The following is a 15,773-nucleotide window of genomic DNA, read 5'->3' as shown; positions in this document are numbered from 1 at the left end:
GGGCAACATCCAGTAAAATTATTGGAAGCATCCCTTCGACTAAAATTCTCCAATGCCTATTTGATTTTCATAATGAGAAAGATCCACTAGTTGTAATATCTTAATTTTAGCTTTGTTTAGTTTTATTTATGTCTTTACTTCTATGTTTTGATATGTTTGTAATAGTATATCTATTTAGATTAAATACACTCCACATTTTTTTTAATTTTTATTATTTTTTTTCTTTTATCAAATATTTATTATATGAATAATAAATAGAAAATTTGAAATAATTTTTAAAAAATAAACTAAAAAAAATTTAAAAAAATATGAAGTGTGGAATGTGGTGAAGGTTGTGTAGTAAAATTTATCTATTTATTAATGCAAGTTATTTTCCTGAGGAAAAAAAAATCAATTCCCCGTACGGCACAAATATGTTATAAATAGATTAAAACAATAGTATTATTTTCTTTTCCATTGATAATGATATAAAAATGATTAATTTATAATTGATTAGTCCTTGGAGGGTCCCATTTGTGGCGATCCGTACGTACTCCGGCCGGAGGACCCCTCTCTAGTCTCGAAAGGGAAAAGAAGCGAATTCCAAGCCTCACGTTCGCTTTCCTCACTCGCATCGCACCTAACCAATCAAATTTATCTTTTTCACTCTTGAATGATTATTCATACTCCTCCCTAATTCTCGCATGGCCGATTACTGTTCTCGGCTTCATCCAACGGCAGCCTCTTATAGATTTAAGATCTCCACCCCCTCTTCAAAGCGCTAACTCGGACCGGTTCGACTCGCATCCCCCTCCTCCGCCCGTCTTGGCCATGCCACTCTTGTTTTCTGCGATCCACCGCCTCTACATAGAGGACTCCTGTGTCTCCGTGCGTCGAACTCAATCCTCCGCGAATTCTCGAGATTCTCGTCAGGGATTCCACGATGTCTGCCAATCATCATGGCCCTAGTCCCAGGGGTGTCCTCTGCAACGCCGGCGCCGGCGCCGCTGCCGGTACCTCAGATTTTTTCCTCGTGCCTTTTCGGTTCCCTTTTTTTGTGCTAAGTTACAACGGGAGAGAGAGAGAGATTGTGTGTGCGCGTAGAAATACTTGTTTTGACTTGGTCAAAATGTCGAAAGCTCGAGTTTTTCCCCTTTTCTGTTATTCTTTTCAGAATCAAAACTTTTGGATTTTGTTGTATTAAGCTGTTTGGTGGTGAAATTTTGGCGTAGGGGTCATTGCTGCAACGTTCGTGTGTCCGTTAGATGTGATAAAGACTAGGTTTCAGGTTCATGGGCTGCCTCAGCTCGCCAATACCACTGCTAAAGGTATGCCCTTTTACAGCGGGACTTAAAGTGAGTTTAGCGGTTACAAGGTGCACATTATTGTTGTATGAACTTAATTGAGCATCAGAGCATCAGGGGAGTTGTCTAAGATGGAGTTTATATTATGGGATTATTTTCTTACCTATAAAACAAATGGGGTTATTTTGTTTGATTTCGTTTGGTGATTCAGGTAGTCTTATTGTCGGTAGTTTGGAACAAATATTTCACAAGGAGGGGTTGCGAGGTATGTACCGTGGGCTCTCTCCCACTGTGCTGGCTTTACTTCCTAACTGGGCGGTGAGTGCTCTTTAGCTTTGTGGAATACTTGTTTATGTTTTTTTTTTTTTTTTGTTCTCGGGGGTGTTATTAGAAAACTTTGATGAAATGATATATCTATGAATTATGAAATTGTATGATCCAATTATTTTCTGCTTGACAAATGACACCTACAATTCGGGAAGCATTGTTCTCTGGTGGCAAATTTTCACTCAGGACCACATGGAACTATCGCTACACCATCTACAGGAGAGCCATGTATACCAACTGGTTCAAAGTTCTAACAACTTGGTTAAAGTTACATTTTCCCCCATTTTAAATTGATAATAATAGTACTTATAAAAACACTATAATAGTAATGGTAAGCAGAGTGGCCTCTAGTAGTAACTTCAATGTGACTATGGAACGAATTGAACTAAGGATAGGGAATGATTTGGTTACTATAAATAAAAGATTATCCATGCAGGACTAGTTTGTCTTAGTTTTGTGTTTGATAAAAGCTTTTGTGGGACATGGATTATTCAATCTGCCATGTTTGCTACCTGCGTTCTCAATTTCTCTACGTTGGATAATTATCTTACTTCATATAACTATAATTTATTTGTTTGAATTGTATCTTTTGCAGGTTTATTTTACGATTTATGATCAGCTGAAAAGCTTCCTTTCTTCTGATGGTTAGTCTGTGGCCTATTTCTTCCCTACATATAATTAAGGATAATTTCCATATTAGTTTCAGTCCTTGAAGTTATTACCTTGCTGTACCTTCATATAGAGTGTTTATTGATGTTTAGCTTTGTTCCATCTGTAGATGAGAGTCATCATCTTTCAATTGGTGCTAACGTGGTAGCTGCTTCTGGCGCTGGAGCTGCAACAACCTTTGCTACAAATCCTCTTTGGGTTGTGAAGACAAGACTTCAAGTATGTCTCTCAAGTACCATATTCCTTTGTTCTATACGATCTAATTAATCTTATCACATTTCATTGGGGTGTAGCCCAGTGCTCAAAGGGTGGGCTTGGGATGAGCTATAATAGAGTCTGACATCTTGAGCTCGATTCTGCATTAGGAATTCCTCTGGACAGGATTGTGTATCTGACTATGCAGAGTTTACTCCCCACGGATGAATTTGAAGAACCCTACCTCAGTGAGGTTCCTCGTCATACAAAAAAACTAAGGTTGCGACATATAATGAAAAAAAGACACAAGGATTCAGTCATTTATGATCTTAATTAGGAGGCCATGTGGCAGAGTACTTCTAATGAAGTTTCATATGATCATCTCACTCATGGAAAAAATGTTTCTTGTAATCACCTCTAATTTTGTACAACTTGTTGTTTTACTGTATGGATTATAGGTATCTCTCAAATTGTTAGTAATTTGAGTAATTGGAATTTTAGGATTCTTGTAACACCCTAGTCCCTCAAAGGGAATATGAATAATTCACATAGGGTTGGTTGGTTATAAAGGAGTCATAGGCGCTAAGTCCCACACTGCCTACTTACCAGGTAAGATTGAGATTGAGAAGTGATTATTGGGAAGCTGCAAAATGAGTATTTTTTTGGGGATTATAGCGCATATGTGGCTGGCACTTCTTTGGACTGTTACATATGGTATAAGAGCCACTTAGTAAGGCTGGCCATGTGAAACTAGAGCATTGTGTAACTCTGATGAGGATGTCAGGATTTTGAGAGAGGGGGTTTGTAATACCTCAGTCCCACATGAGGAATATGAATAAACCTACATAGAGTGGTTAGGTTATAAAGGTAGTCATGGGTGCTAAGTTCCGCATTGGCTGCTTACTAGATGAATGTAGTGGTGTAAGTTTAGATGATTTTCTACACCCTATGTACGACTTTGCATTATTTAGTAAAATTTGTATTACCTATCAAGAAAAAGGAAGTAGATGATTTTTGGCTATATTGAAGGAAGTAGACTGTACCTCTGTGCAGTTATATTTTTGGCAGAGACATCTCAATCATGATGTTAATAAATTTTTGTCATGAATGGTGATCTGTGGAAGCTCTACTTTCTCACTAAATGGGAAAAAATAAAATAAAATTCTTGGTTTCTTCATCATTATCACACTTTTATCATTTCATACTTGTAATCCTATTTTTTTTTCTCTTAGCTATTTATGGTTCTGTATAATACTACCGCATACTCATTTTTAGTGCACCTTTTTTTTTTTTTTATGCTTGAAGCTTTATCATCTTATGAACATGCTAAGTTTCTTTTTTATTTTTTTTTATTTTGTCTCTTGTTCTCTGTAGACTCAAGGAATGAGACCTGGTGTGGTACTGTATAGGAGTACGCTGTCTGCTTTGAGGAGAATAGCTCACGAGGAAGGCATTCGTGGTTTGTATAGGTTTGTAGCTTGTATCATTAATGTACCATATTACTGATCACATTTTGTTTGAAAATGATTTAGTTGTGCTTATGTTATTGTTTTTAACAGTGGTCTTGTGCCTGCTTTGGCTGGTGTCAGTCATGTTGCAATACAATTTCCAACATATGAGACAATAAAGTTGTACTTGGCCAATCGAGGTTATTTTCTTCCTGATTTTAGCTCTCCTTGAACTTTTTAGGAAATACCTTTTTAGTCATCCAAATAACAGAATTTTCTTATTTATTACACAAAAAGAATTCATTTATTTTTAATGTGATTGTATCAGCTAATACTACTATGGATAAACTAAGTGCGCGTGATGTTGCTGTTGCCTCATCAGTCTCCAAAATATTTGCTTCCACATTGACATATCCACACGAGGTACGATATTAAATAATGTCACAGTATGATAACAACTATTTGTGGTCAATGGGTAGAAATTTATTTCCTTGAGTAGTACTGTTTACCACACAAGTAAATATATATATGGCTTTTACAAGTGATAGGGTGAAATGCTATTGATAAAAAAAAAAAAAAAACAAGTGATAGGGTGAAATGCCATTATACTTATTTTTTCAGAAGTTGCTTGCCTATCATGCTCCTTTTCCTTAGGTATCTCCTGAAAAGGAGAACAATGCCGTTTCCTGATTTTGGTAAAAATAATGGCTCACCCTTTGTAACTTGTGACAATCATCCTTGTTTTCTTACCTAGAAGGAAATCTATATTGATTCTTTGAATAGAATAAGATTTTTATACCCCATCTTTCTAATTTTTTGGTTAGTTACTATCTTTCTAATTTTAATTGTCCATATTGTCATCTAAAGCACTGAGAAGGATGTTTTCTCGTACCTATTCGATCGGGGTATGGCTTAAATTCCTAGGACCTGATCATGGATAAGTTAATATTTGTCTGTGGAGGTTGCGCAGAAGGAGATCTCGACGACGGGAGAGCCACTGTCCAGCGGAGAGGCACAGATAGATGCGTCGGCCTCCTCTGGGTCGCATCCCGCCACCACGGTTGAGAAGATTTTGTTGCCTGCGCCGATAGTGGAAATACCTCAGATCCATGCTGTGGAGTTGAAGGGAGGGTCACCGAGAGGTCGAGAGTTCTACGAGAAGCCACAAACACTTCTGTCAGTGACCTTTGGGCAGTCGACAAACCACCATGCCTTGCAAGCACCCACTTTGGTACAGGAAGACCCTCTGGTTGTCGAGAAACCACTACATGTCACTTCTGATAGTGTGGGAGGCCTGGGTAATTTTGAGGAGGATGAAGTGGAGCAGGCTTTGGTTGTACTTGAGCCTACAAGGGGCAGATCTTCTGTTGAGGGCGAGGAACCTATTCCATTGAACTCGTTCCATCTGAATGTGTTAGATTGGGTAATTTGAAAAAGCCATAGAGTTCAAGCATTGTGTGAGGATAACTTGTGAGGGTTTTGAAGATGAATTTTTGGCATTACTTACAGCTATTGAAGCTGGAGGTGCATAATCCAAAGCTGATTCTTCACTTAATTTGGATAAAAAAAGAGAGAGAACTCAAGAGGCTGACATGGGCTATGAATGATGATGGAGGGGAAAGGAGTGCTAGCCAGGGGCGTCTCAAGGGCGGGTAATGACCGATCATATGCGAAGCCAAAAATAATTTCTTGGAACGTAAGGGGGCTGAATGAACACAACAAAATGGCTCCAAGTCAGAAATTTATTTCGTCAATGGCAAGGGGATATAACTTTGGGTGGTCGTGCTTGCCTTCTAAAGGAGCATCCGGTGGTGTTCTTATTATGTTTGATAAAAGGGTGGTGGAAAGGTTAGAAGAATGTGTGGGTGAATACACTGTGGTCTGCTCCTTTGAGAATGTGGAAGATGGGTTCCAATGGGCTTTTGCAGGAGTATACGACCCCAATATTGATGCGGAAAGAAGGTCATTATGGGAAGAATTGGTGGGACTTCTTAGTTGGTGGGAGTTACCAAGTTGTATAGGAGGTGACTTCAATATCTCTCATTTCTCGAGTGAGAGATCAGGTATGTCCCACATCACACCAGCTATGAGGGATTTTTCTGATTTCATCACAAAATAGGCGCTCATGGATATTCCATTAACGGGAGGCCCATAAACTTTGTCCAACACTCACGAACTTCCATCCTGGTAAAAGATTTATAGATTTTTGCTAACTCCAGATTGAGAGTTACATTTTTCGGATGTCACTCAGCAAAGGTTACCTAGGGTATGCTCAGCTTGCTTCCCCATCCTCCTAGACTGTGGGGGGATCCAAGGAGGAAAAATGTATTTTAAATTCGAAAATATATGGCTTAAATTTGACGGTTTTGTAGACAGGGTTCAACAATGGTGGTCTTCCTATGATTTCCAAAGCTCTCCAAGTTTCATAATGGCAAGAAAGCTAAAAGCGTTGAAACATGATTTGAAGTAATGGAATGAACAAAGTATTTGACAATGTGCTTCTAAAACGCCATTCCCTTCTAGAGGAGCTACAAGGTCTGGAGGAGGCTAGAACTCTCTTTGAACCCGAGAAAACTTGCAAGAGTCAGGTAGTCACCGAGCTTGAAAGAGTAATATTGATGAAGCAGATCTCTTGGAGACAGAAATCAAGGGCACTTTGGCTCAAGGAGGGAGATAAGTGCACAAAATTTTTCCATAAGGTGGCAAATTCGCATTGGAGGAACAACACTGTTGATACGTTAATGATAGATGGAGCAGTTTCTTCAAATCAGTCAATCATCAAGAACCATATCGCACAGTACTACGAACATCTCCTAGCCGAACAACATCCTTGGAGACTGACAGTAGATGGACTGACTTTTTCAGCATTAGATCATCAAAGTGCAGGGTGGCTTGAGAGGCCCTTTGAAGGAGATGAAGTACCTAAAGTCATCCAAGGTATGGCTAGCGACAAGGCCCTAGGCCTTGATGTATAATACCCTATATGATATGGATAAGGGTAGGTGGTGTTTGAGATCTCACATTGCTTGGGAATGAGAAATTCTTGCTCTTTATAAGGTTTCAATGGAGCTCCAATTCTATCATTGATTAATTCTTTTGGAGTGTAGGCCTTGTGGTTTGGGTTTTCTATTGGGACATTACAAATGGTATCAGAGCCAGGTTTCGATCTTGGGACCTGTGGGTTATGGGTCCACCTCGCTTCCGCTTCGGGAATTTAAAGGGGGGAGATTGTGATACCTCATATAATATGGATAAGGGTAGGTGGTGTATGAGATCTCACATTACTTGGGAATGAGAAGTTCTTGCTCTTTATAAGGTTCCAATGGAGCTCTAATTGTATCATTGACTAGTTCTTTTAGAGTATAGACCTTATGGTTTGGGTCTTCTATTGGGACGTTACATCTGATGAATTCACAATGAGTTTTTTTCAAACTTGTTGGGAAGTGATAAAGGGCGACCTTATGCAGGTATTTCAAGATTTCCATAATAATGCTAGATTTGAAAAAAGTTTGAATGCTATCTTTTTAGCACTCATTCCCAAAAAGGTGGGATCAGTGGATGTTTGAGATTACCGTCCCATTAGCCTTGTGGTGAATGAGGTTTACAAGATTCTCTCCAAGGTGCTATTGAACTGATTGAGTACAGTGATGGACAAGCTAATCTCGAAGCCGCAAAACGCATTTGTTAAAGGCAAACAAATTCTAGAGTTGGTTTTAATTGCTAATGAACTGTTGGATTGATGACTCAAATCTCGAGAACCGAGGTTACTATGCAAACTAGATATGGAAAAAAGCCTATGATAATGTAAATTGGAAGTTCTTGCTTTATTTACTTAAAAGATGTGGTTTTGGAGAGAAATGGTTGAATTGGGTAGAATTCTGCATCTCAACTGTCCGTTTTTCTGTCTTGGTGAATGGTTCACTAGTGAGTTTTTTTGACTCATCCCATGGCTTGAGACATGGGGATTCGCTCTCTCCATTACTCTTTTTATTTGTCATGGAAGCTCTTAGTAAAATGATTGTAGGCTTTGTGCAGGGTAGCTTTCTCTATGGCTTCTCAGTGGGGAATGGTCATTATGGCTCTATCGTTATTTCTCACTCGTTGTTTGTGGATGATACTCTTATTTTCTGTGGACCTAATATCGGGCAGATCCAATCTTTGAAGACTCTACTTCTTTGTTTTGAAGCTGTCTCAGGTTTGAGAGTTAACCTCTCAAAGTTTGAAATGGTACTGGTGGGGACTGTTACTGATGTGGCAACTCTAGCCTCTCTATTGGGATGTAAGGTATCTTTTCTACCTCTGAAGTATTTTGGCTTATCCTTGGGTGCTTCCTTTAAATCTGAGTAGATTTGGAATGTAGTGATTGAGAAAGTGGAACTCAGACTTGCATCTTGGAAGAGGTTGTATTTGTCTAAAGGTGGTAGGCTCACATTGATTAAAAGTACTCTATCCAACTTATCCACTTATTTTTTGTCCTTGCTCCCATTACCAGCAAAGGTTGCAAAACATATTGAGAAGCTAGAACGCGACTTTTTGTGGAGTGGTTTGGGGGATGAATTCAAATTCTATTTGGTTAATTGGTAAATGGTTTGTACTCCAATTTCAGGGGATGGATTGAGAATTCGTAACTTGATGAAGTTCAACCAAGCTTTATTGGGTAAATGATTGTGGCGGTATTAACATGAAATTGGGGGCCCTGTGGAAGTCTGTTATTGATGTGCAGGTTGGGGAGACATGGTGTGGTTGGTGTTCAAATGTGGTACGTGGCCCATATGGGGTGGGCCTGTGGAAATACATTAGGAAGGTTTGGAAGGTGTTTAGGAGACGTACACATTTTTTAGCGGGTGATAGCTCTCGTGTCAGATTTTCGTATGACAATTGGTGTGGTGAACAAAGCCTCAAAGATACTTTTCCTGCCATATTTGAGCTCGCATAGGTGAAGGATGCAGCAATAACAGATCTCTTGGTGTTTTTTGGTGGCTCCCCTCAATAGAATATTGATTTCATTAGGATAGCCCAAGACTGGGAGTTGGAGATGATCACAAAGTTCTATGCGGCACTGTATTCTGTACTTATGACTGAGGGCACCATAGATAGGATGATTTGGAGTCCATCTTAGAAATGCAAGTTCACTGTCAGATCTTTTCACAAAGTTTTAACGAGCTCAGGCATGCACACATTTTCATGGAAGAGCATTTGGCAGAGAAAAGCCCCTTCAAAAGCTGCTTTTTTGTCTGGACAGCAGCATTGGACAGAATTCTCGCCACAGATAACTTGAGGAAACGTCAGATAGTGGTGTTGGATTGGTGCTGTATGCGCAAGAAAGATGGAGAATCGGTAGATTATCTGTTTCTACATTGTGAGGTGGCGAGGAACATGTGGGATTACTTCTTCTCAGGACTCGGTTTATCATGGGTCATGCATTTCAGTTTGGTGGATTTTCTAGCTAGCTGGAGAGGTCTTCGCGGTAATTCACAAGCCGCAATAATATGGAAAATGGTCCCTATCTACATGTGTTGGTCTTATATAGCGGGAATGAAATAATAGAAGTTTCGAAAACCGTGAGAAGACAATGGTGGAGCTGATTTTTTTTTTTTTAAAACATTGTTCTCATGGGTGGGGGCCATTGTATGTAACGGACTAAATGTCCATGACTTTTTACTATCAGTTGTAAACTCTAGTCAGGTACCCTGGTTTCAATCTAATTTTAAATAAATGGAGGATTTCTTATTTATACTTCTTGTGTACTTGGGTTTTGCCTACTCTTATGAATAAAATACCTTGATTACCGATCAAAAAAAATATTTGTCAAATATCCTATTCTCAAACTTACTTGGGTTTGGTACAACATTCTGTTATCGCACCATTTTCAATTTAGGGTTTACTACAGTTCCTTTTCTAGATGTACTGCCACATCAGCAGACTAATTTTGATTCTCATTGATATTTTGCAGGTGGTACGCTCAAGGCTTCAAGAGCAGGGCCACCACTCGGAGAAGCGGTACTCTGGTGTAACTGATTGCATTAAGAAAGTATTTCAACAAGAAGGCCTCCCTGGTTTTTACCGTGGGTGCGCTACCAACCTGCTGAGAACGACCCCGGCTGCTGTAATCACATTTACCAGCTTTGAGATGATTCACCGTTTTCTTGTCAATCTTTTCCCTCCTGATGCACAACCTCACACATTGTAAAGATGAATCAAACCGAATCAAGGATTTAAAGAAGAAACTTGCATTACTCCAAGCACCTCCCAACAGCCATCAATGCAGTTGTTGATTTATTTGTGTATCTTAATTGATTTTGGTAGTTTTGAGCCACATTTAAGTTCTCGTTACCTATTCAAACTTAGAGATGATTCTGCTTATACAGACAGTGATTATGATGAAAAATGTTACAATGTAGTTCAATCAATACAATAATTTCCTGGGCACTGCTGAATAATAAGGAAGTGACCATGTATCATGTTTGAAATATTTGTCAATTGGATGCCATTTAATTGTAATTCACTACATATTGTTAAATAGGCATCGACACTGAAATGTGCAAGTAGTCTTTTTCTTGTATCTTAAAGAAGTTGGGCCCCATTTTATTTCTTATTTATTATTTTACCCCTTCTTCCTTGTAGCGTGCTTGGTTGCATATGTTTATAACTTTGAGTAATGCTAGATATAGTCATAAGTTGTATAAGTATTGTGCACATCTTTTAAAAAGGAATGAGATTTATTATTAAAAAATTAATTTTTTTATGACCTTCATCTACCCTACGGCCGCACTTGAAGCTGCCCACCTCTCGTTACTTTCCTGAACGTCAGAGGTGACTAGCAGCTCTTAATATAAGTAGTTACTATACGGAAGACCAAGTAAAAGTTATGAGAAGAGTTTCCATTTTCGTAGTTTTTTCTTTCCCCAATAGAAGTTTCTGGTATTTAGTATTTGACATGCCACAGGCTCTAAAGTTGTCATTTGTCCTGTAGAAAGCAACATGCTTTTAGTTTTAGCGATCAATCTTGACTATTACGAAAGGAAGTGGAGACCTGGATGTTCAGTAGGGGTGTCCCAAGTGAAAAAGTAATGTGGCGTCGTTCATTCATGGCAAGCATAACCAGGGTGTGATCGCTTCGCACCAGGCTCCAGCAATACGCGTCCAATACAGATTCTTACCAATTTCTTGACTGAATTGAACAGTGTGATGCAGAACAAATAGACATAATATTACATGGTTCAATTATGGAAATAGACATACGACACCCACTCAAACGACATTGTGGTTAATTGTAGTTCTAATTGTTTTGCAAGTCCTTGTGCGATCCAATTAGGACATTACCTACGTAAACAATTTCTTTGATAGAGAGCTAGACCACAAAGGAAGTCCTTATTGCATTTTTTTTAAGAGAAAACCTTATTTGTAAAGACTGGCCTCTTCTGGGAGAAATCTACTTTGAGGGGGTGGGGTTTTGTTTCATTCATTGCATTCGAGATGGATACCGACCGCCTACTTATGAGTAATACTAGATATAGACATGGTTTATGCAAACATTATGCACTCCTTTTAAAAAAGAGTAGAATCCAACTTTAATAAATCAATTTTTTCATATTCTTATTTTTTATTTGATTTATTGTATGATGTAGCAATATTGTGCATGTGAAGTTGAGTTGGCTTGATTCAGATGCGGGTCAACACTCTATATTTCTAATTGTGTTGACGTTAGGCACCATTAGGGTTATGCATTTGTGTACAAAGAGAACGAGAGTGATGTGAATCAAAATGGAAATCTATATATATATATATATATATATATATATATATATCTAAAATGACCTTAAAACCACATTTTTTTTCCTTTAAAAAAACAAAAGAAAACTCAAACAATGATTGGTTAACCTTCAAAACAATGTACTGATTATTAGAAAAATCTTGTATCTTTCCATCCCGATGCCAGCCTTAAGTGTATGGAAATAAAGGTGATGGAACCCATTATTTGACAGCGCAATGGTGTAGAAGAAGGGTAGGGCGAGTCTCATAACCTCCTTTAAGAGCAATTTTTCCCCTTTTCTCCGGGTTGGACAACGATGTTTAATGTTGTTTTAGAAACAGCATTTGATTGTTAGTTCGAATCCATTATCCAAGACATCACTCAGACACATGGGGCTGAATAAAGTAGTGTTATATCTCAATTTTTGTACTGAAAATTTCACTTTTTCTTTTAAAAGTAGCTTGAAAAACTAAGGGAGGGGGGGCAAAACTAGAGCTCGAGATCTTAATTTTCTGTTGTGGGTGGGTTTGTGTTGTCAAAAAAAAATATTAGAAACAAAGATATTGGCAACAAGTACGGAGTATAATTTGAAGGCACTGGGTGGGAGGGGAATGTGAGGAGCAAAAGGACTATCCTGTCAACCCTCATCATAGTTTGGTCGGCTCAAAAGCACAGAGCCACCAAAAGATGCTGGAGTGGAATGCTTTCATGATTTACTGGGAATACTTTTCCCCACTCCAGAAATAAAGAAGAGCAAACCTATGATGATATTTCTACTCTCCCTGGTTTTTGTTTATTTATCCACAACTTTTAATTATCCTCATTAATTAAAACCAAACCAAACCCAAATCTTCCAACAACAGGCACTTCACTTGGTTGAGAGCTCAAAAAACCAGGACCTAACTACTGGGAAGTTTGGTCTCTTAACAAACCCTTTATTAATCTTTCTTGTAAATAAAGGCTTGGTTGGTTTTCTTAATGTACCAAATCTATAGCTGTGTATGTGAGATTAATAGGGTCGGCTGGTGTTTGCTATTTTGCTTTCCAGGAGGGGGGGCTATGATGTGTATTTTGCTGATATGATCTTTCCTTTCTGGACAGCCAAAATAATTACTTTTTATCTTCTTGCCAGAAATGACAATGATTACAATGATGAGCTTAAACTTTGTTAACATAATGGCAACTTTATAGTCATTTTACATTGAGGGCATACCCTCCTTCCAAAGTTACCATCCAGAAAGTCACTTGTTAATGGTGCTTGTTTCTTCTGCAGGGGATGATGATGCACTTGCCAAAGCAACAAAAGGTGCTGCAGACTGTAAATTACTTGGGCTTTCGGAGGCCTTCGTGAGGAAAGGATAAAAAAGAAAAAGGAAACGAAAAGAAAAGAAAAATTCTCAGCCCCCACCATCAGGAGCACATTAAATTTTTATACTGATATAGTGCCCACTTGTAAAGATGCCTAAGGGAAAAGCTTCATACCTGCCTATGTTTCTTCGATTAAACTCAACAAACAACTGCATTAAATTAAATGTTGACGAGGTTTGTGTTTTTCACCAGTATGATTGCTTCAATGATACCTTTTACCTAGGAATTTTCTCTTGCTTTGGTTAGAAACCACCTCATACCCCCAAAAACCCTTGGTTATTTTGCCAAGCAGAAAGTTTACATCAGGGCCATGTTGGTATTTTTGTGAATCCTATCCTCCTCCTGCTGCTGCCTCCTCTTTGATAAGATAATGACGCATGTGCTTCCCATCTTATGATGTGGCTCACCATCTTCAAGGCACGAGTCTGAACAATGCCTGCACCAGAAAGTGATGTGAACCTTACATAAATAGTGATTTTTCATGAATATAATCATGTTATGGGCAGCATTACTCTCCCTCCTGGCCTCACACAACTTCACTTTTTAGGCGCTGAAATAATTACTGTGACAGATGAGTTTCCGTGAATTGGCATTTGCAATTATAATCCAACAATTAAACTAACTACCTTTACTTGCAACTTTAGGAATGATTAGTAGTTTCTGCATGTGCCATGTCTGTACGATTCTAAAATGCTCTGGAATTGCCCCCAATTTGTGACCTGTTGCCCATTTCGCTTACATAACATAATCCCCATAGCTTTTCCATTTACAGTTCATTTATGTGGAGCTTTTTCCATTCACCCAAAAAAAAAAAAAAGTGGAGCTTTTTCCTTCAGAATTTACCCAATTCTATCAAGTTTGGGCCATTTTTAAGTACGTGGGAGAGCATATTTCTTATCCAAGTAATGTTATTTTCCATTTTATTTATGTCATTTTTAGTTACATCGACTGATATGATAGATTTTTAGTAATTTTATAAGTTAACAATTAAATAAAAAAATTACTTCAAATATGAAACATCAACTAATGTAAGATACTATGGTATCGAGTTTATTAACCATATTTGTGTGATCCAACTATGGCAAGTTACAAAATTTCCGAGAGCGTAACTCCACCTGTCTTAATTAGAAAATATGATTTGGTATTTAGAATTGAAATATTTTATTCTCAAGCATATGTATAGAACACACATAATAAAATACTTATATGTTATAATTTGATTTAAAAAATAAATTTTAAAATTTAATTTATAAATTAAATCTTATCATTTAAAGGATACGAATGTTATGCACTAACTTGAAAATATATAATTTACCCAACCATTTTTCGGGAATCGATTCCACGCGCTTCAGATGCCAGTGGTTCTGTGTAAATTGAGCGGGTCTTCTGCTACTTGCAAAGCCTGTAACATGACTTCCTGCGATTGTTAACAAAAAAAAAAAAAAATCTAACAAAAGAAAAACAAGTGGCAGTTTCACGCCACGTGGTTGGCTATAGTTGGTGGTCAGTGGGTCAGGACTTGCGTTTGTAAGAGAATGCTTGCCAAGTGCCTGGGACGTGAAGACGCTCCACGTGGGCCTTAGGTAGTATCCGAGCCTCGTAGCTGTGGTGCCGAACCAACTATTTGAATTTTTTGAACGTTGAAGTCAAGCCACTCAACATCTTAATTGACGGATGTGCCCCTCCATCGTTCGGCGTCGTTGGGTGCCAAATGAAATTTTTAAAAAACAAATGGTTTGATAAATCGTCTTTTTCTTTTTTTTTTGTCTTTTTTTTTGCCGTGATGGTATGGATCATATTCTTCTAATTATGACATATTCAACAAGGTCCTGCTAGGAGTAGGGCACCTAATATGGATACTGAAATGTGTATCGAATATGGTATTTTTTTTTTTTTTAAGAGTAATGTTAAGTAGAAGTTTTAAATAAATAAGACTCATATAATTTTTTATAAAAAAGTGTATTCCGCTAATAAAGAATATATTTTTTTTATTACAATTTTTAAATCATTTTTTAAAAAAGTGTATTTCGCTAATAAAAAAGTGTATTCCGCTAATATCGAATATGGTACTTCTTTATAAGGACTACTTGTATGGAGTTTGTCTATTTAAAATTTGTATAAATCATTTTTTTTAAAACATGTGTGTACTTTTTAAAAAAAATAAAAAATACATACAAATGCTTAAAAAAAATAATGATCGGTATATTTTTTCAGTACCAATCTTCATTGCACTGAGCATTTTCCATTTAATAATTTTTCAACTTTAAGACAATTAAGGCCTCGTTTGTTTTCAAGAAATATCTCATCTTATCTCATCTCATCTCACTTCATCATTACAACTTTCTCAAATCCCCACACAAAATAAAATAAACAATTCAACTTTTTTAAATTCCAAAACAAAAATAATATTAAAAAATATATTCTAATAATATTTTATTCAACTTTTTAACTTTAATCTCATCTCATCTCATCTCATCTTTGAAAACAAACGAGCCCTAAATGTGGGTGGTTGTCTACTTGTTTTTATAAATGTTATAAAGAATTAATTCCATTAAGTCATATGCACATATTTTCTTGAGAGGACCAACTTTTTTAATACACAAACCAACTTTATTAATTTAAATATATGATCATTCTCTCCAATCCAATTTAGAAAGAAAACTAAATTCCATTATAAATTAGAAATCTTATCTTTGTTTGAATAAGAAAGACTTTTTACAAGAAAAAAAA

At 37.4% G+C, this 15,773-nt stretch overlaps 1 protein-coding gene across 1 annotated transcript; it reads left to right on the top strand.

The window, feature by feature from the left end:
• Window positions 1-509: 509 nt before the first annotated feature.
• LOC121260436 (nicotinamide adenine dinucleotide transporter 1, chloroplastic-like) lies at window positions 510-10,380 on the top strand. The gene is made up of 9 exons (XM_041162306.1): window positions 510-992; window positions 1,212-1,307; window positions 1,495-1,601; window positions 2,206-2,254; window positions 2,389-2,498; window positions 3,849-3,943; window positions 4,034-4,122; window positions 4,251-4,345; window positions 9,876-10,380. The coding sequence occupies exons 1-9, from the start codon at window positions 923-925 to the stop codon at window positions 10,110-10,112; spliced, it is 948 nt and encodes a 315-aa protein (XP_041018240.1). The 5' UTR covers window positions 510-922; the 3' UTR covers window positions 10,113-10,380.
• Window positions 10,381-15,773: the final 5,393 nt, after the last annotated feature.

This window comes from Juglans microcarpa x Juglans regia, chromosome 4D (genome assembly GCF_004785595.1).
Source record: "Juglans microcarpa x Juglans regia isolate MS1-56 chromosome 4D, Jm3101_v1.0, whole genome shotgun sequence".
NCBI lineage: Eukaryota > Viridiplantae > Streptophyta > Magnoliopsida > Fagales > Juglandaceae > Juglans > Juglans microcarpa x Juglans regia.
This window is presented reverse-complemented; position numbering and strand designations above follow the sequence as displayed.